This window comes from Abramis brama (assembly GCF_963993115.1).
Source record: "Abramis brama genome assembly, chromosome: 3".
Taxonomy (NCBI): Eukaryota; Metazoa; Chordata; class Actinopteri; order Cypriniformes; family Leuciscidae; genus Abramis; species Abramis brama.
In genome coordinates, this window is record NC_139965.1 from 27,700,023 (window position 1) to 27,723,786 (window position 23,764).

The 23,764-nt window shown below is 38.5% G+C and overlaps 1 protein-coding gene across 24 annotated transcripts in view; it reads right to left on the minus strand.

Annotated features, from left to right (window-relative positions):
- Window positions 1-1,213: 1,213 nt before the first annotated feature.
- Window positions 1,214-23,764, minus strand: part of madd (MAP-kinase activating death domain) — a 56,685-nt gene continuing 34,134 nt past the window's right edge. For 3 of the 24 annotated variants that reach the window (XM_084107509.1, XM_084107508.1, XM_084107491.1), the window contains 20 exons: window positions 21,062-21,170; window positions 18,577-18,763; window positions 18,327-18,477; window positions 17,784-17,987; window positions 16,224-16,280; window positions 14,635-14,735; window positions 14,428-14,511; window positions 13,752-13,910; window positions 12,609-12,726; window positions 12,033-12,095; window positions 11,268-11,388; window positions 10,775-10,880; window positions 9,995-10,105; window positions 9,781-9,888; window positions 9,504-9,668; window positions 9,279-9,351; window positions 8,518-8,624; window positions 5,777-5,846; window positions 3,803-3,849; window positions 1,214-2,905 (listed from right to left, as the gene is read on the minus strand). In XM_084107509.1, coding sequence (XP_083963635.1) covers window positions 2,792-2,905; window positions 3,803-3,849; window positions 5,777-5,846; window positions 8,518-8,624; window positions 9,279-9,351; window positions 9,504-9,668; window positions 9,781-9,888; window positions 9,995-10,105; window positions 10,775-10,880; window positions 11,268-11,388; window positions 12,033-12,095; window positions 12,609-12,726; window positions 13,752-13,910; window positions 14,428-14,511; window positions 14,635-14,735; window positions 16,224-16,280; window positions 17,784-17,987; window positions 18,327-18,477; window positions 18,577-18,763; window positions 21,062-21,170 — 2,255 coding nt within the window. In that variant the 3' untranslated portion in view covers window positions 1,214-2,791. Of the gene's footprint in view, window positions 2,906-3,802; window positions 3,850-5,776; window positions 5,847-8,517; window positions 8,625-9,278; window positions 9,352-9,503; window positions 9,669-9,780; window positions 9,889-9,994; window positions 10,106-10,774; window positions 10,881-11,267; window positions 11,389-12,032; window positions 12,096-12,608; window positions 12,727-13,751; window positions 13,911-14,427; window positions 14,512-14,634; window positions 14,736-16,223; window positions 16,281-17,783; window positions 17,988-18,326; window positions 18,478-18,576; window positions 18,764-21,061; window positions 21,171-23,764 lie in introns of those variants that run through there. The other 21 variants (XM_084107500.1, XM_084107497.1, XM_084107494.1 and 18 more) reach the window with 16 other exon arrangements.

Here is a 23,764-nt window from a genome sequence, read left to right on the forward strand (position 1 = left end):
TTTCTGCGCGTTACCGTCTTTCCTCGTGGCAAAGCCATTTGATTAAATGAAATACATTTTTTTCATATGTATTACCTCGTTATTTCATCTGACTCCATAAATGAAAAGGTTTTATTGATATCTGTGCATCACTAAATGTGAGCGAATGTTTGACTATTCTTTTTAACTCTATACTGAAAATAATGTCAGTCAGTTAGAATAAAATCAAATGTTTACAATTTATTTTGTCAGGGAAATGTATCATGCCAATTACATAATCAGTTCAAAAGATAATAAATACAAAACATCAAATGCTCTGGAATAAAGAGAAAAGATGCGAACCTGACACATTAGAAAGTACATGATGCTGAGCCTCGGCCACACTCCGTATCACAGGCTGATCTGAGTTACAGAATTGCCCTGAGCCTCTTGTTGCATTTCATTATATAGACAGAAACTTCTTTCACATGGAAACACTTGCTAACAATGGGAATTCGCATTGAGTTTACACCTTTAGGAGCAGGATGCCATTTGCCTGGAAGACACCCTCCTCTGAGTGCGAGATATCTCTAAACTCTTAAATACCTTATTACCTTTTGGTTTACTTCTTTGGGAATGAGACCTTTGTACCAGTCGCACTGAGACATTTCAAATGATACCAAACATGTATAATACTGTATGATGATTGTTCACATTAAACCACTAGATTATTGGATGAATTTCAGGTGATCTCAGCATGAGAGAGAGAGAGGGAACAGGGGAATGGGGGGGGTCAAGGGAAAAAGATGTAGATTAGGATTGCTTAGGTGAGACTTGCGTCTCGAATGGTGGTGCTAGTTTCACAAGAGAGAGTTCAAATGTTAATTTCTAGAAATGTCCTGCAGTCTTCTCAGGGAGTGATCGTTCCTCAACTAGACTGCCCGGCATTTTCTAATTTCTCAAGACTTACAATGAAAAAAAAATTAATAAATTGAAACTGAACTCCAAAATCTAAAACAGTGATTCAATTATGATTCTATAAGTATTTATTTTATAACATTACATTTGTGTTGTGATGTTGATTTTCTAGTTAGTCAATTGAAGTATTTGACATGAATAGAAATTTAAATGCTCCTGAAAATCAATTCTAGGAGGCAAATAGCCATTAATATAAAAAAATAAATAAGTATGTGATGCTGTTGATAGCTTGTATAATAACTATAATTCACATAGTAAAATTACTTTCAGTCACAGATTTGGGTTGGACATCTTTTATTTTCATATTGCGAAAGCTGTACAGGTTCTATAAATATTTTTAAATGCTGAAATATTTACATCCATGTATCTATTCTTTCCTGACCCTCTGGTTCTAAACGATACAGACTGAAATGAAAGCCCAAATAATGTGCAACTGTATCTCTCACTCACACTTTCAAACAACAGACCTGATACACCGTCCACCTCAAAACATCCGTTTTGGGAGACTTGGACTCTGGGAAATCAGTTTTGTGCTATTTACATCTCTAAATCATTAGTGAGTGGACTTTTCAATGCCATTTACAGTCTGCATACAACAACGGAACTGATTGGAGTCGCAAAAGAACAGCTTTTTTTGTGTGCACATTCATACATGTAAATTATTAAAAATGTGAGCAAAACATAAAATAATATTAAAATATGTGAAAGTGACAGCTGTACTGCCCAATCTAGTAGTCAAGAAGAGATGATCAGAGAAAATTTGCACCTCTAAGAACACACACACTCTCTTTGTCATCTGTGTTTCTAACACAAACACACACACACAAGCAGAAAGAGGACACTTCAAACAAGACATTTTGGACAAGACTTTTTCAAACAATCTCCAAATGTCTTCTAGATCAATAATGCCATTTTCATTGCTGTGTCAAAAAACGGCAACAAACAAACAGAAAACAGAAGCGATGCCTGTCACCTCATTATGGACACTAAAGGACAGTGGATGAACTCTATAAGGACGTGACTGGACTTGTTCTTGGTACGCACTAGTGATAGTATTGCACATCTAGAAAACAAACTACAGTTTTTCATAAACATTTCCATTGCTTTTTCAGCATTGCTTCAGGGATGTACAGATTTCTTCCTCTTTTAAATATTCATTATTTTCAAATGACATGCATTTTAACACAGCAGTTCACAGACAGGGAACTTTACAGCAGAAATAGCACAGTAGTTTGAGCCTCACGTGGCAAGAGCTAAAGAGATACACTTACAGCAGGTAAAGGAGGGCGAAACGAACATTTAGGAAAGGGACGGAGGGTTAAGGCAAACCCCTCATACGTGGCAGCGCAAGATTGCAAAGACTTGAACATTTCACCCACAACAGACAGAACAGACTGGAATTTACAGTACAACTTTGCACATAAATATTAAATACACAGCCTGTTGACTGATATCAGAGGAGGTTGAAGAGCCTGATCTCGGCATGCCAGTGCGCATGGGACGTGCATTCAACCAAATGCCTCCGATTGCAATAAATAAAAGTGTATAAATGGGAGGGCGCCAACCAATAGTATTCATAGTCTATTCTTGTTCTGGTTGGTACATACTATGAGAATGAAACACCAGCATTTTAGTGTCGGACTGGAATACTATATCGGGTAGGTGATAATATCTATTAAATGAATGGGTCGTTTCTTTTAGGACAAATGTGTTGAATATGTGAATACATCTAGATGTGAATTGGTACAGGAGCAGAGGTCCTTAAAAGGAGCTTGGCAAGAGTGTCAGCTTGTATTGAACAGGAGTATTGCAGGAGTTCAGGAGCGGGCTGAAGTAAACGTAGGAGAGAAATGTGCTAGCTCGGTAGTGGACGAGGGGACAGCATCTTGGGCTTGCCCTCTGACTCTTTCCCTTTGACCGCCGCCATGTAGGAGAAGAGGCAGAGCACCGAGTAACAGATCTGATTTGCCTGTTTGAGACAGAAGAGTTAACACAGAGTTATTTACGTGAAAAAGGGGGAAAAAGTATATCACTCTATACCGTACTGTAGGGCTAGGCAAAAACACGGATTTCCCTGTTCTTTTTAGTGAACCTTGAGGGAAACCAGTCACCTGATGGAGTTTGGGTTCCTTGTCACTGTCGCTTTTGGCTTGCATAGTTGGGGTTTAAAAGACACTTAATAATCAGTAATATTATCAATTTGACTGCACTGACTAACTTGAACTGAATTGAGCTGGATGATGACAACAGAGCTGCTTTATAGCGGATTCGACTTTGTTTCATAATTCACGAATTTTGCAACATTATTGAATTGAGCTGAATAACAAGATCATTGTCTTCTGTAGAACTGCTTATAGCTGAATTAAACTCGTTTCATAATTGATGAACTTTACAGTTATTGAACTGAACTGAATCAACACTGAAGTAACTTGAGCTGGATAATGATGACACGGTTGTCTTCTGTAGAGCTGCTTTACAGTAGAATTTGAATTTGTCTCATACTGTATTTGATATATCATCACAGTGAAGATGCTTTGAAACAATCTGTACTGTATAATGTGCTATACAAATGAAGGTGACTTGACTACTCATGAAAAATGACTCTTAAGAGCTTGCCCTATTAACGAATCATTCAAAAATATAAAAGTTTTTTTTTTATTTGAATGATAAAAAAAAAAAAAAAAAGTATCCGTTTGAATCAGTACCAAGGTAGAAGGTCTAGTTTGCTATGCAACCAAAATAGGCCAAAATATACATAAAATGATTCGGAATTGAATTAAGAGCTTGTGAATCGGATTGAATCTGAAAATCTGTATCGATACCCAGCCCTACTGTGTATAGTATTGTATGAATACTGAAATCTTACCATAGGAGTCTTGTATTTATGGATCACCACTTCTTTAGTTTCAGGAACTGCAAATCCCGTGCAAGACACAAAATAAAAAGTTCAACAGCAGTGGAATAACAAATTTTAATTATTCAAGGGCAAGGGGCGGAAACAGAGAGAAAGAAAGAGTGATAGAGAGAGAGAGAGAGAGAGAGAGAGAGAGAGAGAGAGAGAGAGAGAGAGAGAGAGAGAAGAGGGGAGGCATACATACGGCCCATGACAAATGATTATTAATAATCTATATCTGGCCCTGCCATATTTCAGACAGAGCAAGAGAGCTCTGAATCTTGCAGCAGAAGAGCAGCACTCATAAAGTTCATATGACTGAACAGGATTTATCATCAGCTGAGAAACTCTTATGCAATGGGGAACTGAATCAAGGCACAGGAGGAGGAGAAAGTAAGAGTAAGAGAGGTGGAGGATAGATGGAGAAATCCGAGAGAGAGAGAGAGAGAGAGAGAGAGAGAGAGAGAGAGAGAGAGAGAGAGAGAGAGAGAGAGAGAGAGAGAGAGAGAGAGAGAGAAAGAGAGGGAATTTCATTGCAAGTTGAAGTTGGAAGGAAATCCGAGGTCTGCTGGGTTTTTCCATCACTGGCATGACTTTTACTACAGGCATGAGTGTATGAACTCGAGTTTAGGAGAAGCGACATCTGACATGAAGGCAGTGCAGTGCAGATGAGGGTTCGACAGCCATTAGTGGTGAAAGAGGGTGTATGAGAGATGATGACAGATGGAGAGTTAAATGAGGAGGACAGGTGAGGGAAGAGAAGAAGAAAAGATAAAGGTGACAGCACTTTACCTGCTGGAGAATGAAGGTTTTCATAGCAGCAAAGATGAGGGGCGGATTACAAAAAGGAAGCACAAAGACACAGCACTAACCCAGTCTAGAGCCGACCCTACGACTACAGAAGAGATTTCATACACTGCAACTCCCTTCATACAGATCTCCAAAAGAACCAGTTGAATGATCTTTGCACGGTTTAGTTATTATCTAAACTCTATGACAAACGTTAAAGCCATATTCTTGATTTAAACTGTGACTCCTTCCAAAAGATGCATCTGAGGAAACAGCTGCAATCTAAATCTAAGCAGCTCAATGAATTATTCACAGAACAACTTGAACGGTGGCTTATTTCTCAAAGCTGCTGCTGCTGTCGTTCAAGATCTTTGCAGAATCCTTTACCCCTTCCTCCAGGCCTGATAAAATCAGTGTGTTGATATCTTGTTTTAGCTAATAAATAGAGCATTAGTTAACAGGTTAGCGCTAGGCTAAATAAAGGGAAATGTTTTTAGCTTTGGTAACAGTGTTGTATGTGAATAATACATAGGGATTTTGACAGATAGTAATACTTGTTTTCTTGTTAAAACCGATAACTAGATGTTATTAAAATGATATAGTATTTGTTCAAATAAATGAAAATTTACACTACATGATAATGTAGTAATCCCGAAAATTATTGATTTTAGTTTTTAGAGTATGAAAAAGAGGAAATGAACAACAACAATTAAACTGACAAATAAATAATGATAATAAAAAAACTAATATTGGCTAATAACAGATATGGTACTGGTATGTTGTGCATCGCTATAAGTAGTTAAAAAACAGAAATGAACATATTTTCATGATTGATAATTAATGGCCTGAATAGAGCGCCCATAAAAAAAAAAATGGTTTTGGGTCCAAGGGGGACAGGATTATGCGGGCTGATAGGATCTTGCTCCTTTTAGGTATCACATTTTATGTAACATTTCATCCCCAGAAGGTGCATTAATGAAGCAACAGCTAAAACTATGGTCCTACTTCTGTCTTCTATAAGCTCTGCTCCTGAAGCTCATACATGTCGTTCTGACCGCAACATCTAACAGTACTGAACGTGATAACTTCTCTGCTCTGCATGTGACTGAGTTACTGCTGTGTCGCGTACAGGCCTAGAATCAAAATGGGGGTAATTACCAAACTCCTCCAGGACAAAGACTCCTTTCACTGTATTGCACTTTTTAATGTGACTCAGCTCTATGAAAACCTAAAAACAAACAAAAAACAAACAAAAAAACAACAGGACACACTGTTACCAACTCAATCACACACTTGTGAGAAAACAAAACAAAAAGTATTTTTTGAAGAGATGACAATCTGGACAGTTAGTAACTGTAAAATAGGGAGAAACGGAGAAAGAACATGATAAGCAAGCTGTTAAAAAAACTATCAAAACTAAAATATGACTGCACAGAAAGAGAAATTTCCATGTTGACAGGATTACATGGGCCAGTGACGCAAATGGAGAGAGCTGTGAAAGTTTCAACGCCTGAGCAGCATTTATGGGTCTCTATATGCTAGATTTATATAAGCCCAGATGCATTTTTTTTTTTTTTTTTTTTTAAATTGTATTAATCAAGTCAACAGCCTAAGTATTCAGAGTCTCGCTTTAAAGAGAATCACTTCGTATTTACAATCCTTGTCTACAATATTTAGTTTAACGTGTTCTTGAGGCACTGGAGACTTGTATAACAAATGTATTTTTGAAGCACTAAAGAGCTAATATGAACCTGCAGCTGTGAACATTCGCAGCAAAAGTGGGAACGAAATCATGGCACTGATCCCCTACGTGCTGAAAGGGCCCATGCAAAGACATCCATGGAAAATTCCATCATCAGAAAAAAAAAAAAAAAAGGACATGACAGACCAAAAAGGAACCAAAAAGAGAGAGAAAATAATACAAAAGACATAAAAAAAAGCTGCCAGAAAAGCTACAGAACAAGGAAAAGAATGAAAAAGTAAATGACAATGTTACGCTAAAAAGCAGACTGCAGAGGTTGTGTACCTTCCGCTCCTTGCAGGGGGAGAGAGCATGGGAGAGAAACGGTTTGGATTATTATTGGACAAAAAGAGCAGAAAACACCCTCTGGTGCTACGAGCCCACTCTTACAGGATTAAACTACAACCACTGATTCCATCCAGAAAGAACAGTCATATTGCATTAACTGTTAATATCTGCCATTATGTTTACGTTAGTTTTGAAGCCCTGATGTGTTCCCACCCCATTACCCTCCATGCCTCCTCCACCAGCAACGAAGACCCGCTCCCTCACACATGCCTACAGCCAAAACAGAATAGTGCCAAAACCATTACAACACACAACTACACTACATAGAGGATTCTTAAAGTTTTCAACAATGCTGGACTCTTGTTAGCACTCTGTAATCAAGTAACTGACTAGTGACCATAGAGAGGCACCAATGTATCATAACGATATATTAAAGGGATAGTTCAGCCAACAATTACAATTCTGTCATCATTTACTCACCCTCATATCATTCCAAATCTGTATGCATTCCTTTTTCTGAAGAACATACAAAAAACTGTTTGGGTTTTCATCGACCTCCATTGTACGGTCAATGGGAACCGAAACTTAGGTTACAAACATTCATCAAAATATCTTCTTTCATGTAGCACAGAAGAAAGCAAGTCATAAAGGTTTGGAATGACATGAGGGTGAGAAAATGATGTCAGAATTTTCATTTTTTTGGAGAACTATACCTTTAGGTAATTACAGCAACTGAAGACTATGACCTAGGAAAACAGTTTAAAAAAAAGTTAGTATGTTAGATAGAACAAAAGGTTTAAGGTTTACATAGTTTGCTAATCATTCCAGTCTTTTCTAGAGTATCAGCGTTATGTAACTACTGCTTTTCGCCTTAAGGGAGCTCACTATTGGTATATCCGTTTTTTCTAATCAAAAAAAAACTTTTGTTTTTTAGAAATACATTCAGTGCATGTCAGTTTCCCTCCTCTTTGAAATGTCTTTACATATGTGCTTTATGAAAAGCAGCGTATCAAGTGTCAAATTAACCGGGTTAAATGGTCCCAGAACAGTGGTATTAGGTCACAGAAGGAGGCCATATGGTCTTAATCACAAGTGGCATCTATAAAATCAGGTTTATTAAGAACTATTACATGATTGTCTCCCATTAGAACCAATTTAAAGCTTTTTAAAAAAATACTTGGTCAAGTATACAACTAAACCTCCCTAAAGTGGTTTTAAATAAGAAATGTATTTTTTAAACCTCCCCAGCAATGTATTTTGTACATGACCACTTTGAATATGTTTTGCACAAGGTTCTACGTCTTACCTCTGGCACACCACAACAAACCGACATCACACCAAAACTCACAAACCGTAAGGACCAGAGCCGGGCGCTGTGACCATTAACACGTCATACTCACACACACAGCGGGTGGAATGTTCTGACATTTGAAAAAGTAAATCTCTGCTTGTGATTAAGCAACCCAAAAACAAACATCCAGCAAATAAAGCCAAAAAACAACGACGACAACAACAACAGCTATTCCTCTAAAGAGATTCTTCAGGAACAAAGCTTCCAGACATTTTTAAAAAGCTTCCAGCTTTTCATTTATTTTAGAGTTTAGATTTGACTGTGTATTTAATTATTCAGCCCATTTTTTTTGTTACTTTGTGAGTTGTTCCAAAAAAACTTCTCAGAGGAAGGAAGGCACAAATAGAAAGAAAGAGTGAGAGGAAGGAGAAGAGCTATGGAGAGGTGATGAGATGAGTTTAGACAAGGTGTGGCAGAAAAGAGAAACAGGGGAATGAATGGATTGAGAATGAGAGGAAGGGTTGGTGCTGAATTTGGCAAGCACTTTGTCGTGATTACGATAAAGGCGACACCTCTTACCTGGCTGTGCATAAATTTGAGGTTGATGCCTTCCAGCGTGACCTGAAGGAGACCACCCTCCCCTGTCTTCATGTCCTGAACCGGAAACTCGCCTCCCAGCTCTGGACCTACACACAGACACACACACAAAAAACAGAGAGACTAATTTCAGGAAAAAAAAATTCGAACAAGATTTTATATTTTAAAAAAACAAAAGGGTGAATTCAGGTAAATTAGGCCACTTTTATTGAGATGATTGTCAAAAAGTGGCCCATTTTACCTAAATTTACCCTACAGGGTAAATATATCTACACTACCAGTGCAAAAAAATTTGGGGTCAGTAAGATTTGTTTAAATAAAATTAATACTTTTTATTCAGCAAAGACATTAAATTGATCAAAAATAACAGTAAAGGCATGTATAATGTTACAAAAGATTTATAGTTTAAAGAAATGCTTTTCTTTTGAACTTTACATTCATCAAAGAATCGTGAAAACAATGTATTACGGTTTCCACAAAGAAATATTAAGCAGCACAAATTACATCATATTATCATATTATATTTCTTAAGGATCATGTGACACTGAAGACTGAAGTAATGGCTCCTGAATATTCAGTTTTGCCATTACAGAAAACAGTTTTTATGTAACAAATCGCAGTATTTCACAATATACAGTATACTGTTTTTACTGTACTTTTTATTTTTATGAAACCGAAAAGACTTTTTATATCTTACCAAGCCCAAACCTTTTGAAGTGTAGTGTACAAAAAACACAATGTACCTGGTTTGATGCTTTGTTGTCGTGCAGCAGCACGCTCCATGCTGTCTTTAACACAGTAGTACAGTTCCCGACACTTAACACAAAAAACACAGAAAGAGAGGTGAAGTGCAGTAATTGAGACTTAATTACACTAGAAACAATACTGAAACGATGCATAATCTGTGAATTGAGAGTGAGAGGGGATGTGCGTACTACAGTATGCCTTTGCATTGATGTTCGTCTCACCTTCTTGGTGTAGAACTTGTTAAGCTGTGTCTCTTGGCCGTTCCTCCTCCACAGACACAAAACTTTGGTCTTGGGACAGTAGGTCATATTAATGAGCTTCTCATACCACCAGCGCTCATAGACTGTGCCAATGTTACTGCGCAAGACGATGCAGTCGTCACACACCTAAACACACACGAGGAAGAGGAAAGGACTGAATGCTCATTTACAATATATTTTCATGCAGACAAGTTAAATAGAATAAAAAAGGAGGCATGCAGACACACAAAACTCCTACCTCCATGAAAAATATGTCACCAGTTGTATCAGTCCCAGCATGCACAACAAATGTCTGCTTCTTAATGTGCCGGCTTCCACTTGGCCTGAGGGAAAGCTCTCGGCCACTCTGCAGCAAAACACACAATCTGTCAATCACTCATAACCTGATCATAATATGTTCGGCTACCGGCTTACATGCAACAGCTGCAACTTTTCATCTGACCGGCTCTTACCAAATTTGCAAGGCGGTCCAGGACTTCATTGACCTCCTGACTGTGTGTGAGGCCGATGTGAGATTTGCCCATAAGACGCCGTACCTTCTTCCTGATGTCATTTTTACTGACCTAGATAAATGGAGCAGAAAAAGTTCGAGTACATGACCGAACAAAAGTTTGGGGTCAGCAAGCTATTTCATGGTTTTGAAACATGTCTCTTATGCCCACCAAGGCTGCATTTATTTGATCAAAAATACAGTAAAAACAGTAATATTGTGAAATACTATTACAATTCAAAATGCATTTTATTCCTATGATGGCAAAGCAGAATTTTCAGCAGCCATTACTCCAGTCTTCAATGTCACACGATTATACATTTATATTAAACGATTACACGATTATACGATTATAAATCATTGCTGATTTGAAACTTATTTTTTATTAATGTTGAAAACAATTATGCTGCTTGATATTTTAGTAGAAATCATGTACTCTTTGTTCAGGATTCTTTGATGAAAAGAAAGAAGAAAAAAAAAACGAAAAAAATGTATTTACATTTCTTTACAGGGACTTTTGATCAAATTAATGCGTCCTTGGTGAATACAAGTTTTTATTTCTTTACAACAAAAAAAATCTATTAACCTCTACATACATTGTTAAAACGGTATCAAAACTACAATAAAAATTTGATTCAAATTCGGTTGGATAAAAGCATTGATTTCTTACCCCAAACTGTTCACTAATATCCGTATTGATTCAAGTATAATCGAAGGAATGAGAGTGAGTGTTTGTGTATACCTTCATCATAAGCATGTAGGCGATCATGTTGTGCAGGAGAGTGGACAGTAATCTGTCCTCATCGTCTTCCAGTCTCTTGCGGTCATGATCTCCCAGAGACAGATATCTGATAGACCACAGCACAGTCATGTTTGGACAGCGCAATCAAAATACAACAGCACAGTTTACATCTGAATCCTAGCATGACCAAAAAGCTTATAGCTTAAAGCTAATTCAAACCATTGCAAAATGTTGTCATTTTATAGAGTGGAAAAAATGAAAAACATTCAAGCAGTGTCAGATGGGTGTAATTAGCTTGAAAGCATGTGAACAACCAGCATGCATTGTGCTTTCATTGAGATACTGTATGTATACTTTTCAAATCAGACAATTCTGAATGCTGAAATTCATGTTGGGCTAGCTTTTATACCTATTAAATACCTATTTTGTGTTGTTTTTATTGCTTTCGAATCAGTGTGAACACTTACAGTAACTTGTAACTTAGTACACTAACCTGTCAATCATTTCTTGTGGTCCCTGATCCATCCCCATTCCTTCTCGTTCCAACATTACGGCATCCAAGTAGGCATCCTCCCAGAACTGCACCTGATCCCACAGAGTAGAGCGCTCCTTACCTACACATACACACACATTTTAACTCTTAACTTGAATAAAACAATATTTCAACTTAATTCAACATGCCAGCATGAACATTTATTAAGGTGAACGTCAGATGTTCAAAACCATAAAGTCATAAAACTAAAATGATTTGGATATTACACTAAAAACCCTACAAAAATGAACACGCAGATAGTTCAAGCAAAGCCAAAGCAACTACACAGCATGCTGTAATAAATAGAGCTTGCTATCAAACCTTATCAAATTAATTTTAACACAGAGTTAACACACGCCTCCATACATCTGCTTATTGTTTCAGCCTTCACATACTCTCAAGCAGCTTTTATCACCCCTCAATTTCACACAAACACATTCAATTACAAAATAAATTTGGCTTATCTGATCTGTCTGGTTTTAATTATCTTATCAAATTTCAGGTACAAGCTCCATAAATGGACCATACATTCATGCAAAATTGCAAATAATACCATGCACACACCAATACATTCAAATATTTATAATAAAACAAACACCCTACATGCTCCATACAAGGCTTAAACACACAGTCATAGTATGGATGTGAGGGAAGGCACGTAGTGTCTAATACTACAATCCCAAAATACACACATCCAAAATGTCAAAGGTCACATTTTATCCATACTCAGAGAAAAGGTTTCCATGGCAGCATCCTCCAGTTGGTCCCAAACTGAGCTTTTATCTCGCCCTTCGTGGCATTAAATGGAGGAGAAAAAAGAAAAAGAGGAGAGAGAGGGAAAAAGAGGAGGCCGCAGTACAGGAGGCAAAGAAAGTGTTAGAGTATTAGAAGCAAAGCTGTGTGCTGTAAGGGATATTCAAACCAATAATACATCACATGCTGGTTAATACGAGGACTTATTAGGACTTATTAACAAATTAACAGAGAAGCTGTAGTGGTCAGTATAGCATGGTTTACAGAATTAACTGTTGCAAACAGAATCTAGACAGAAATAAAGGATTGTTCTGTGCAGCGGACATGTTTTTACAATTTTTAAACATTAAGATTATGGAAAGCAAACAGACACATTTTGGAAATACCTCATAATTCTGAATTAACATGGACATTGGAAAATACACCAGAGCTGATTACTAAAGCAGTGAGTAAGGACATGGAAGAAGAAAAGAAAAAAGTGCGAGAACAAACAAAATGAATGAAAGGAAATGAATGCTGAATGGATTAAGGAGGAAGATTAACTCTTACCCAGCAGCCCCTCACACAGGTAGATCCTCATGCTAACATCCTCAAGAGGCGGTGCTGGTGCTCCCTTATTGACACTAACAGGTCCCTTCACTCCTGGCTTCAGCATATGGGTCTTGCCCTATATGAGAAACAACCGTTTAAATGTTTGGGTAAGAAATTCATGCTTTTATTCAGCAAAGACACATTTATTTGATCAGCCATTGGACAGCAGTTTTTTTTAACAAATATTCAAATATGAATTTCACATATTCATTATTTTATTTGTTGCCACATGGTCAGTCGAAATTTTTTGGTCTTTAAAGGTACACAATGTTAGACCCACATCTAGATGTTGGGTCTGGGAACACACCATTGGCAGGGCTCAATCCGAGGGGCGGGATAAACGGTTGTCTTTCAAATTCCCTCTGCACGCAATAGGATAGCGCTACAACCAACCAGAGCGTTTTCCCACCAGCGGAGCTAGCTGATAGATTAAATTTTTGCCGTATCCGGTCAGCAAAACTCCGAACACATCTTCCTTTTTTAAGAATGACTTCAGTGCCGTTCTTTGTTCTTTTCTCAAAGAAAAGCTTAAGTTTTCCAGAGTCGTGGCCAAAGCCGATTCGAAAGACCGCTGTTCGCCAGCAGCAGCAGCCATCTTCTTTGTTTTCAAGTAGCAGGGAATTCACGCTGAACCGTCACAACTCTGTCGTCATTATGTTAAGCCCGCCCACTGGCTATGACTGGCCTGACTAGAGTTTGGTTTTTCCAGCTCGCAAGCCAACGGAGAGTTGCTAGACGACACTGGCTGTAAAATAAAATTTGCTGCCGCTAGGGTGCGTCTAGATTTCTAGGCTAACACAATGTACCGGTAACTTGTTTTGGGCAAAATATAAAAAATGTATATAATAACCGAGTACATCATGAATCCATCTTCCAAACCGTGTTTTTGCCTTATCATAAATGACTACAGTATGCCTATATTTTACACCAGCAGGACGACAACCGCAGCGGAGTAACCCAGTACCTGTGTGACTCGTCATATCCATAAACAGAGAGAAGTAGTTCCGGCTACAACGTTCTTCCACAAGACTCATGCAGTTTTGACATAGTGAGGATGACTGCAACTAAGCCTGTGGATATGGATTTGAAAGAGATGCTCACAAACACAGAGCTGGTCGCAGGGTTGGTCTCAATCTCGCTGTCGGACAGTGTGCCACGGGACAGGTTGAGATGTTGAGCATGTCTTCCCGTCTGGCCGTCTCCAGCTGTGCTGCTAAGGTCGCTGTCCGCACCCAGTGTTTCACCAGAGCTGTTACTCACCTACAGATCCAAAGTCAGAGATCAGCAATAGTACAGCAAACAAGAGAGATTTTATGACCTCTTAAAGGGGGAAAAAACTACTATATGTACAGTATATATATATATATATATATATATATATATATATATATATATATATATATATATATATATATATATATATATATAAATAAAATCTGTATGATTTTTTTTCTGTGAAACAAAATAAATTAAAATTTCTTTTTTTACACTACTGTTCCAATGTTTTGGGTTTGTATGATTTTTTTTTTTTTTAAATAAGTCTCTTGCGCTCACCAGGGCTGCATTTATTTGAGTAAATGATGACACATTTTTAAGTGAACTATCCATGAGCACAAAGAGAAAGTAACAAACTTGTCTAGAACGCAAGAAAGAAAGAAAGAAAGAAAGAAAGAAAGAACAAGACTGTAAAAGCTGTAAGAGAACTGTCAGTGGGAACTACATATAATTTGGATATACAGATTGAGTTTTGGCCGTCTCAGTATTGGCCGTGCCCTACCACTGTGCTAGCCTCTGAGTCCTGACTGTTGCTTCTCGTCAGAGCAGGAGGCTCGGAGCTCGCCAGGGACTCTGTATCACTCTTCTGGAGAAGGGATAAGCATGAAGAACATACATGAAATAGTATGCACAGGTATATTTCCATGCATTCAACTTCAAAATAAAATAAAACAGTCGATTTATATTGTGATATTAGGCTAACACCAACCTGTGAACCAGACGTCACACTGAGGCCACTGTCAGCACTGATCTGTGATTTCTTTTCATCAGTGTCTCCACCTTCTAGACGCTGTTTTGCTCCATCGGCCCCTGTAGGAAACATACAATCAGCTTTTCCATCCATTAACTCTCTGCTCTGCATTCTGGGACATCACATGACTAACAGTGAGCTGAAGCCATCTCTGTTCTACAGAGCGACATGAAAGTTATAGGTTTCATCATGGGGAATAATGCCATTTCAGCCAGCTGCCACTCATTAGACTATGCTGAGCAGACAGACAGACACAAATAATGCTCGGGGTCATATTGGGGAAACTCACAGAAGCACATCAGCTGACAGTGGGCCAGATCAGTTCACACACAGTAATGCTAGACAAAAGCAGTCACACATGCAGGCAAACACAGTCAACTAATCGAACAGGAGGAAGCTTCAGATGCTACTAGCGCACTCACTGCTTCTTAAATGAAGAAACCTATATTGTGCTTGCAAACCCCAACTTGGTTACAACTGATTACGCTGTACGAGGCATCAAGACCAAAACAATAATACTTGAGCTGTACTCCAAATCTTCCACTGTAAAATTAGCCAAGTGAAACAGAATGCATGTGATCTTTGAAACTCTTTTAATACTCAACTGAAACAAGTAACTGAAATCTGACATGATTGTAGTTTATCTCACATCTCATACTTGCATCAAAATATAGTAAGTATAAGTAAAATTAGGTGGAAAACCAAAGAGAATTTATGCCTGTGTTCAGTGTCAAACATTGAGAAGTAACTGTAAAAAAAAAAAAAACTAATCTCCTCGAAAATAACCTGATTATCATTTATTTATACCACCTGATAAGAATTAAAAATAAACAAGTACATGTGAGATAAATCTACTCAATCATAGTTGAAAAATATGAATGCTTTAAAGAAATGACAAGTTGCCAAGTAAAACACAGAGCAAACCAGTCAAGAGTAGGAATGGGCATGAGTACCTGAGTACTGGGAAGTGATAGCATTGATTAATAATTATTTTGTGATTGGTTAAAACAGAATATCAGGTGGTACTTTGCAGTGTGATTGCTTTGATTGGAAGGCACCTATACACAGAGTCTTGACTTTCAGTCCGCGTGAGCAACGGCGCTTAGAACACTGTATTCACAGGAACGCATTCTAGCCCAGGGGTCAAGAACTATTTTAAACGAGTAAAAATAATAAAAAATTACTCAAATCATAAAAACACTGAGTGAGACGTTAAAAAAATTTTGCACACTTAGAAATATTGGCCCAAATACTGATTCCATTTCAATATGTACAGGGCTTATTTTATACCTCAAAATTGACTTTGGATGGATCGTCATTTTAACTATATACCTATGTACCGTATATATACCTTCCTTGACAAAATGTTTGGGCTACATGTCTAAATGGGCTTGAGAAGTAGTTGAGTATTTGGGGGCAGATTCTGTTTCTACCCACAATAGAAAGTGGTTTAAGGGAAGAGGACTGGTGCAGGTAGAAGGACAGATTCCCTGTTTTGCAGTTCTGCAAAGGAAAGTCTAATTGGGTGCTTAGGGAAGTGATCTTACTCTGTTCTTTTTCCAAAGCTTTTTGCTTTCTGTTATCCTGGTGCTTGCTCCACAATTCTACCCAAGATGCATTGCAAGCAAGGAGAGAAAGACAGAGAGAGAATCAGAGAGCCGGTTGAATTGTCAGATATGGAGGATGAGCTGTTTTTAAGAGAAAAATAATAATAATAAAAAAAACAATAAATAAAACTGATCAAGTGCAAAGTCTCATTTTCAAAATGTAAGGATGTTTTGCAATGTCCGCATAGCAATATGCAATCTAAATGAAGGATCTGATGTCTTGTAAATCCATCCAATCATTTAAATCTAGTGGGGTCCCATTACGGGTCCCATTACAAAACATCCTAAGCTATGCAACCCTGTTCCTGAAGAGCCAAAATGATGGATTTCACAAAAAATCAGCCTCATGTCTTGGTTTTCTTTCCCCATTCTTGTCATCCATAATGGGCAATGGCTCTCCAAGGTGAGGGTGGATGGTCTGGGAGGTGCAAAAAGCGTGAGATGAGAACGACAAATCAGCCTCACAGCTGGTGAGTGAAATGAGGTGTAGCAAAAGCAGGGCGTGCAGTCTCAAAGACATTCCGTAGAATTGCAGGTGCATTATTACCGAAGGACAGACAAGGCAAGGTAATGAGGGTTGGGGTTTGGAGAGGGGGTGGTGGACGATCCCCTGTACACAGACCCAGATATGACCGCCAATCAGAGGCCTGGGCCTAAAAATCCACAAGCCACTCCAGGTGTTTCAAATGGAAGCAGGTGTCTGCGGTTAGCTTTAGGGATCATCATAGGACTGTTAACAGGGGAAACAACAGCTCAGGACCCTTTTATAGAGAGTAGTGGTACAGTCCAAGACCCACTATTTCACTCTCGGCTACATAGAGTCTTTCACTAACATGCATCTAATGGATTTAAGGTGAGTCAGGACTGGCAAACAGGATTTGAAAAAACACACGCTGAACATTCCGGAAGTTGTCTACGTAAATTAGGTTCGTATGCATCACAATATTCCAGTAATGTGTCTACACCAACCAGTGCCCCCTTAAAATATTTGCTGGCTCCAAAAGCTACAGAACTGCAGAAGTTGTCAATGTTTTTGGAAGGATCACTCATACTATAATGTATGAGTTCATTCATAAATGAAATTCTGTCATTATTTACTTACCCTCAAGTCGTTGCAAATCTGTGTGACTTTATTTCTTCTGTGGAACAGAAAAGTCGATTTTTTTTTTTTTGTCTATACATTAAAAGGTCAGTTGGGTCAATGTTTTGGACACCACTGACTTTTAAAACATCTTTTTTTTTTGTTCTGCAGAAGAAAGTCAGTCATACAGGTTTGGATTGGCATGAGGATGAGTAACTGATGACAGAATTAACATTTTCAGGTGAGGGAACACTTGAGCCATTGTAGTTCTTAAGTTTTGGCACAAAGTCAGTGTAGACAGTTAATGAAATAGAGGAAGCGGCCCTAAGGGACACGTGGCCCCCAGAGAGCTCAGGGAACATAACAAGCAGCGAGAAGGGGGGGGGGGGGACATGCAATGAGGACTGCTGTTTACACACCAATAGAGGCAATAAAATTCTCTTCGTTCAGACTCCGTGTATCAAACTGCCGTGGCGATTTCCCAGAGGAGGGTGGTGGCAATTGTATACGGGGTACCAGGAGTACGCCTGCCGCCCTGGCGCTCTCCATTCGGCCTGATGGGCTCTCCTTACTGCCTGGGCTGTTAATCCCCTCTGTGGGGCTCCGTTTCCGCTTGTCTAGGTCTGTGAGCCACAAGCGGGCACAGAGGAAATAGAGCATGGAAATAGAAAGAAGAGGAAATAGCAAAGACACATGGAGACAAAGGGATAGAAGTAAAATTTAAATGTAGGTTACAGGTGATTTCTCTAAACAAATATGGAAAAAAGGCTGAAACCCAAGATTATGTAAACAGTTTGTAGAGTGACTGCCACCAAGCTGCACAAGACAAGAACCAAGAACCTTCTAGAAAGTGGAAACTCTTTGTGTTGTTATATATCTATTGGTCTGACTGCAGGCAGAAACCACATTTAATGCTAAACATTAAGATTTTTTCTTAATTTTGACATTCAAATGAAGGTTACCTTTGGTTTGGTAGTGGGTGCGCGCTATCTCTAGCAGACTGAAAACGCTGGCCATGCCTCCTAGGCCAGCATTAGTGTAAGAGTGCTCCAAACTGGACACTGTGCACTTTAATAGGTCCAACATGCCTTTGTACACTTTCCTGCTTATCTCCTATACGTATAGGTACACAAAAATATATAATAAACAAAACATGCTTTAGTTTTGCTTTAGCTCAGCATCAACTTGTTTGACTCGTCATTTCTAACTCACCACATCTCTTATAACTTCCTGCTGAGCATCTTCCTCTGATTGGACAGCACGGTTGAGTTTACTCAGCACAAAGACACGCAGCTGTTCGTTCTCTAGCAGGCGGCGTACCTTCTTCATGTTGAGCCAGCCCACACCCTGCCCGTCGAGCACGCTCTGGACCACTTCCTTAAGAAACTGCTGGTTCTCACTGCACAGCATAAAAGACCAGGTTTAATGGAGCAAGAGCCACATATTCACTTCATAGGCACTCAAAAGAAACTGCTCATATCCTGGGATTTTCACGCACAACCATTTCTAGGGTTGGTCCAAAAATAGAGAAAATATCCAGTGAGTGGCAAGTATGGTTGATCTCAATCCAATAGAGCAACTCTGGGATGGGGTGGATTGGGAGATTCGCATCATGGATGTGCAGCCGATAAATCTGCAGCAACTGCGTGATGCTATCATGTCAATATGGACCAAAATCTCTGAGTAATGTTTCCAGCACCTGGTTGAATCTATGCCACGAAGATTTAAAGGTATAGTGGAGGATTTTCCTGAATTTTAGAAAAGAACCGCCCTCTCCACTTTTTGAAAAAATGCACATGCGCAACACTCTACCTGCTCCCGAGAGGGAACGTCTATTAAACGTGTGCACGAGAGAGCATGCAGAGCTCTGTTTACAAGTTGCTGTCGGCATGGCTCATACAAGCCTACTTTCCAAAAGAAGATTTGCACTTTTTCCACTATGTCAGACTCGCCACCGGTAAGTGAAAATCTAGAAAGCAGAAAGCGAAAACTACCTAGGGATGAGCACGTACGACGGCCTTACGTAAACACATCACCAGAATGATTGACAACTAGGAGGACCAATAGTCTTGATGATCCACCCGGAAAAAGAAAATCCTCCAATATACCTTTAAGAAAGTTCTGAAGGTATACCTAATAAAGTGGCATGTGAGTGTACATACACTACTTGATCAAAAGTGTCAATGATGTTTATGATGTAAAAAATATTTCTATTTCAAATAAATTATGTTCTTTTGAACTTACGGTCACACTTTAGATTAGGGTCCAGTTCTCACTATGACCTTCCCTTCAATAAACTCCTAATTACTAGAGATGCACCGATTGATCGGCTGGTGACCGGAATTGGCCGATTTTCACGTGATCGGCCGTGACCGGCGACCGGCCGGTCAGTCTGACGAATGCCGATTTTATGCCGATCAAATGCACTCGGGCGCCGCATGATTAACATCGCGCAAGATCAGAATCACACGTGCACACGGAACACACATGTAGGAAACCTCGTGAATTACATCCGTTCAGACCAGCGTGCATGTTAATCGATGAGTGCTTTCACAACGGGAGCGGGAGCAGCGCGTGAGCGTCAAGCAGGAGCGTTGCGAGCAGTGAAGCGCGTGTTTCGGCGCCGAGTCCATTTGCTGCACTGCTCACGCTCAATTAAAGGGAAAGCACACTTTTGATGGACAAAATAGCCTAAATAGGGTTTCGCAAAAAAGTGGCCAAAATGCACTGAATTTGCGTGTTTTAACAAGAACTGGAGTAGGCTATGTCAGAAAAGAAAACGAAGACTAATATGTATAGAAAATGTACCCATTTAAACTTGTTTTATTATTCAGTTTGTACAAGTGATTGCAATAGGCCTGTGTGTGAGTGCTTTGAGAAATATCTTTATACTGCAAGGCTATTTATTTTTTATTTATATATTATTTTATTGCCATTCCCTGTTTTCATACAGACGTTTAGTTTGCTAAATACATATATAAAAAATTATTGGATATTGAATGTGAAAAGGAAATGGTTCTTCCATAACACTGCACTTTAGATGTTTGAATTACCCACACCTGGAGTAATTTATATAAGTCTATTTTATAGCGTTTATCTGTTCAAAAAAATATGTACTATGCAAATTGTAAAATGTTCTATTACAGAAAAGATATAAAATAAATATTTGTGTGTGCTGTAAAGTGGTTAGAAAAAGTGAAATCGGAATCGGCTAAAATCGGTATCGGCAGGTCAAACTTAATGAAAAATCGGAAATCGGAATCGGCCCAGAAAATTGTAATCGGTGCATCTCTACTAATTACTGCTTATTAATACTTAGTAAGGTAGTTGTCAAGTTTTTATGTATTGGGTAGGATTAAGGGATGTAGAATAAGGTCATGCAGAATAAGGTCATGCAGAATAAGGCATTAATAAGTGCTTTATGTACTAATATACAGCCAATATCCTAGTTATATGAATGCTAATAAGCAACTAGTTAAGAGTGTTGAATTGTAAAAACTAAACTAAACTAAAGTGTTAACGAACTTTCTATTCATCAAAGAATCCTGAAAAAACGTTTATCATAATTACCCCTACCATAAGTATGGTAGCACTACTCTTACAACTTTTTTCATTTGGATTAATCACATCTGCTTGCATTTGTCTAATTTGCAAGATGTTTTGGATAATAGCGCATAAATGAAGAAATATGCAGTACCTGGTGTTGTTGGCTCTGCCCTGAGGAGATGGAGACTCTCTCTTGACGGTGGGGCTGTGCTTAATAACAGAGGATTTCTGATCTACCAGCGCTCTGGGAGCTCGTGCCCCTATAACAGAACATTCACTTTGTCAGACTGGATATAGACCTTACATGTATGTATGTATGCCTGTCACATGGAACCTGCTACCATGTGTCAATACCAACCCATCCACCAACCCACCCCCCTACACACACACACACACACACACACACACACACACACACACACACAAAAGAGTGAATTCATTTGAAATCTTTAGTTACAAATTCACATTTCACTTGAAAACACACATCTAATCACCACAGCAGAAACACAGTGACTACAGCATTAAGACACACAATGCAGTCTAAGGCCCCCACACAGATGTTTTAATCTTGTGTCTGGTAATAGTATAGAATCAATATAAGTAAATGACAACACACACACAGCTTTTAACTTGAAACTTGCAGATATTCCTTTGCACCTCAGTATTTTGGACACTGCAGTATGGGGGGTATTACATGACTAGTAATGACGCTAACGTTGACAGCGGGCGACTCAAGGACTGGAGCAGTAAGGAGAGCTACAGTACAGGAGCAATGACGCTGGTTGGTGCAAACACACACATACAGGCAAAGAACAGAGTGAGAAAAATGAGTGGAAGAATGTGTGAGTGAGAAACAGACTGGATGGCAACAAGAAACAACAACAAAAATAATGAAATAAGCCCTCTCAGTTTAGATGATCATACAACACACACTTCCTATAGCTGTGAGTGTACGGCAACAGCACATACAGTAACACACACAAAGCAATTCAGTGTGTGTGTCTATCCAGCCTCTGTGCATAGATCTAAAGATTCACATGCATAAAGCACAGCCAGTGCATTGATGGCTTGTGCTATAAGGGCATTAAAAGACGGCCATGTTCACACACATTTCACACTGCGTGGCAGATTACATGTTAGATTGGGCCAGGAAATATTTTTAGACAAGACTTACATGCCACACAATGAAGTATGAATAACTATATGCTATTACAAACTTGCCAAAGATGCATTTTGAAACAATTTATAGGAGTAAAACCAAATGCATGAATTATGTATTGAAGCCTGCTAGGAGGATCAGTCATTTAAAACAGAGAATACCATTGTTATTAAATGAGATAAAGTATCTATGCTGAATATCCAGTAGACAGCTAATCATTCACGTGGCTCAGTGCACTGCGGCTCTACTGTGATAAGCTGCATTACACCTCATAATATACCATATAACTAGTATATGTCCTTTATATATATTCTACGGTTCAAAAGTTTGAGGCCAGCAAGGATGCATTAAATTAATCAAATGTAACCGTAAACCACATTTATAATGTTATAAAATAAATGTCTTTCTTTCTTCCTTTCTTCTCATCAAAATATCCTGAAAATGCCGAACAGTTTCCACAAAAATATTAATCAGCGTTTTCAAAGTGTTTTCAACAATGACAATAAAAAATATTTGAGTTTCCTGAATGATTTCTGAAAGATCTAAAATGAAGATTTCTGAAGGAATTTCTGAAAATTCATCTTTGCCATCACAGGAATTAATTACATAAAAAAAAAAAAACAGTAACTCTAAATTGTAATAAGTTTTGGGTAACACTTTATTTTAGTGTCCTTGTTACATTTTACATGTAGTTTCTATAGTAATTACTACACATTATGCATAATTACATGCAACTAACCCTAAACCAAACCTTATCCAAACCCTAGTAATTACATGTAGTTAATTAATATTACGCAGTATTTAAATGTATAATTACACTGTAACAAGGACACCTTAAGATAAACTAACCATTTTTGTAATAAGCTGTAATATTAAATTGTAATCTTATAGTAATTATTACTAACTTGCAATAAGTTACTCTAAATTGAAATATTTCACAATATTACTATATTTACTGTATTTAAATATACTGTATTTATTGTATTTTTGATTAAATAAATACAGCCTTGGTAAGCATAAGAGACTTACAAACCCCAAACTATAATGTACAGTCAATAGGTTATTATCGTGCGATAAAGACCAGTTTTTCATCAAATCAGCACATTCATTTTCAAATAAATAAAATACGGTCAAAGTAGCCATTTTCTGCTTATTCTGCATAGATTACAGATCTGCACATTCTGGACATTCCCTCAACAAACATCATGAGATACTTTTTAAGCAGTATCACAGCAGTATCGTGAATACTTTTTGGCTTTTCCTTCACTATCTGGTCATATACTGTATATATGATCCTATAGTCTGATCCTAAGTATCACAGACATCATCAGTCTCTCTATATGACATAACAGCAGTCCTATTCTACAGGCCCAGTCCATCAACAGAAGACATGATGCATGTGAACAAAAGAGTCAAACGGTTACAATCACAGTGACTGACAAAAGGTGACAGTCGTAGGTGAGGAATGAGGAAGCAATGGTGGAACAGGATGCTGGGAGATGTAGCTGACTGGCTTTGGAGAAGCATGCAGCTCACGCAGCAAAGGGCGGAACCCACCTTCTCCGCTCCCCGGGCCGATCTCTGTTACAATCTCCATAAGAGAATTTAGCCCAAATACTGGACACAGAAGCCAGAATTAGTGCAGGGGGTCAAAGAGGGGACAGAGAACAAAACCGGCCCAGACAGAACCAGTCC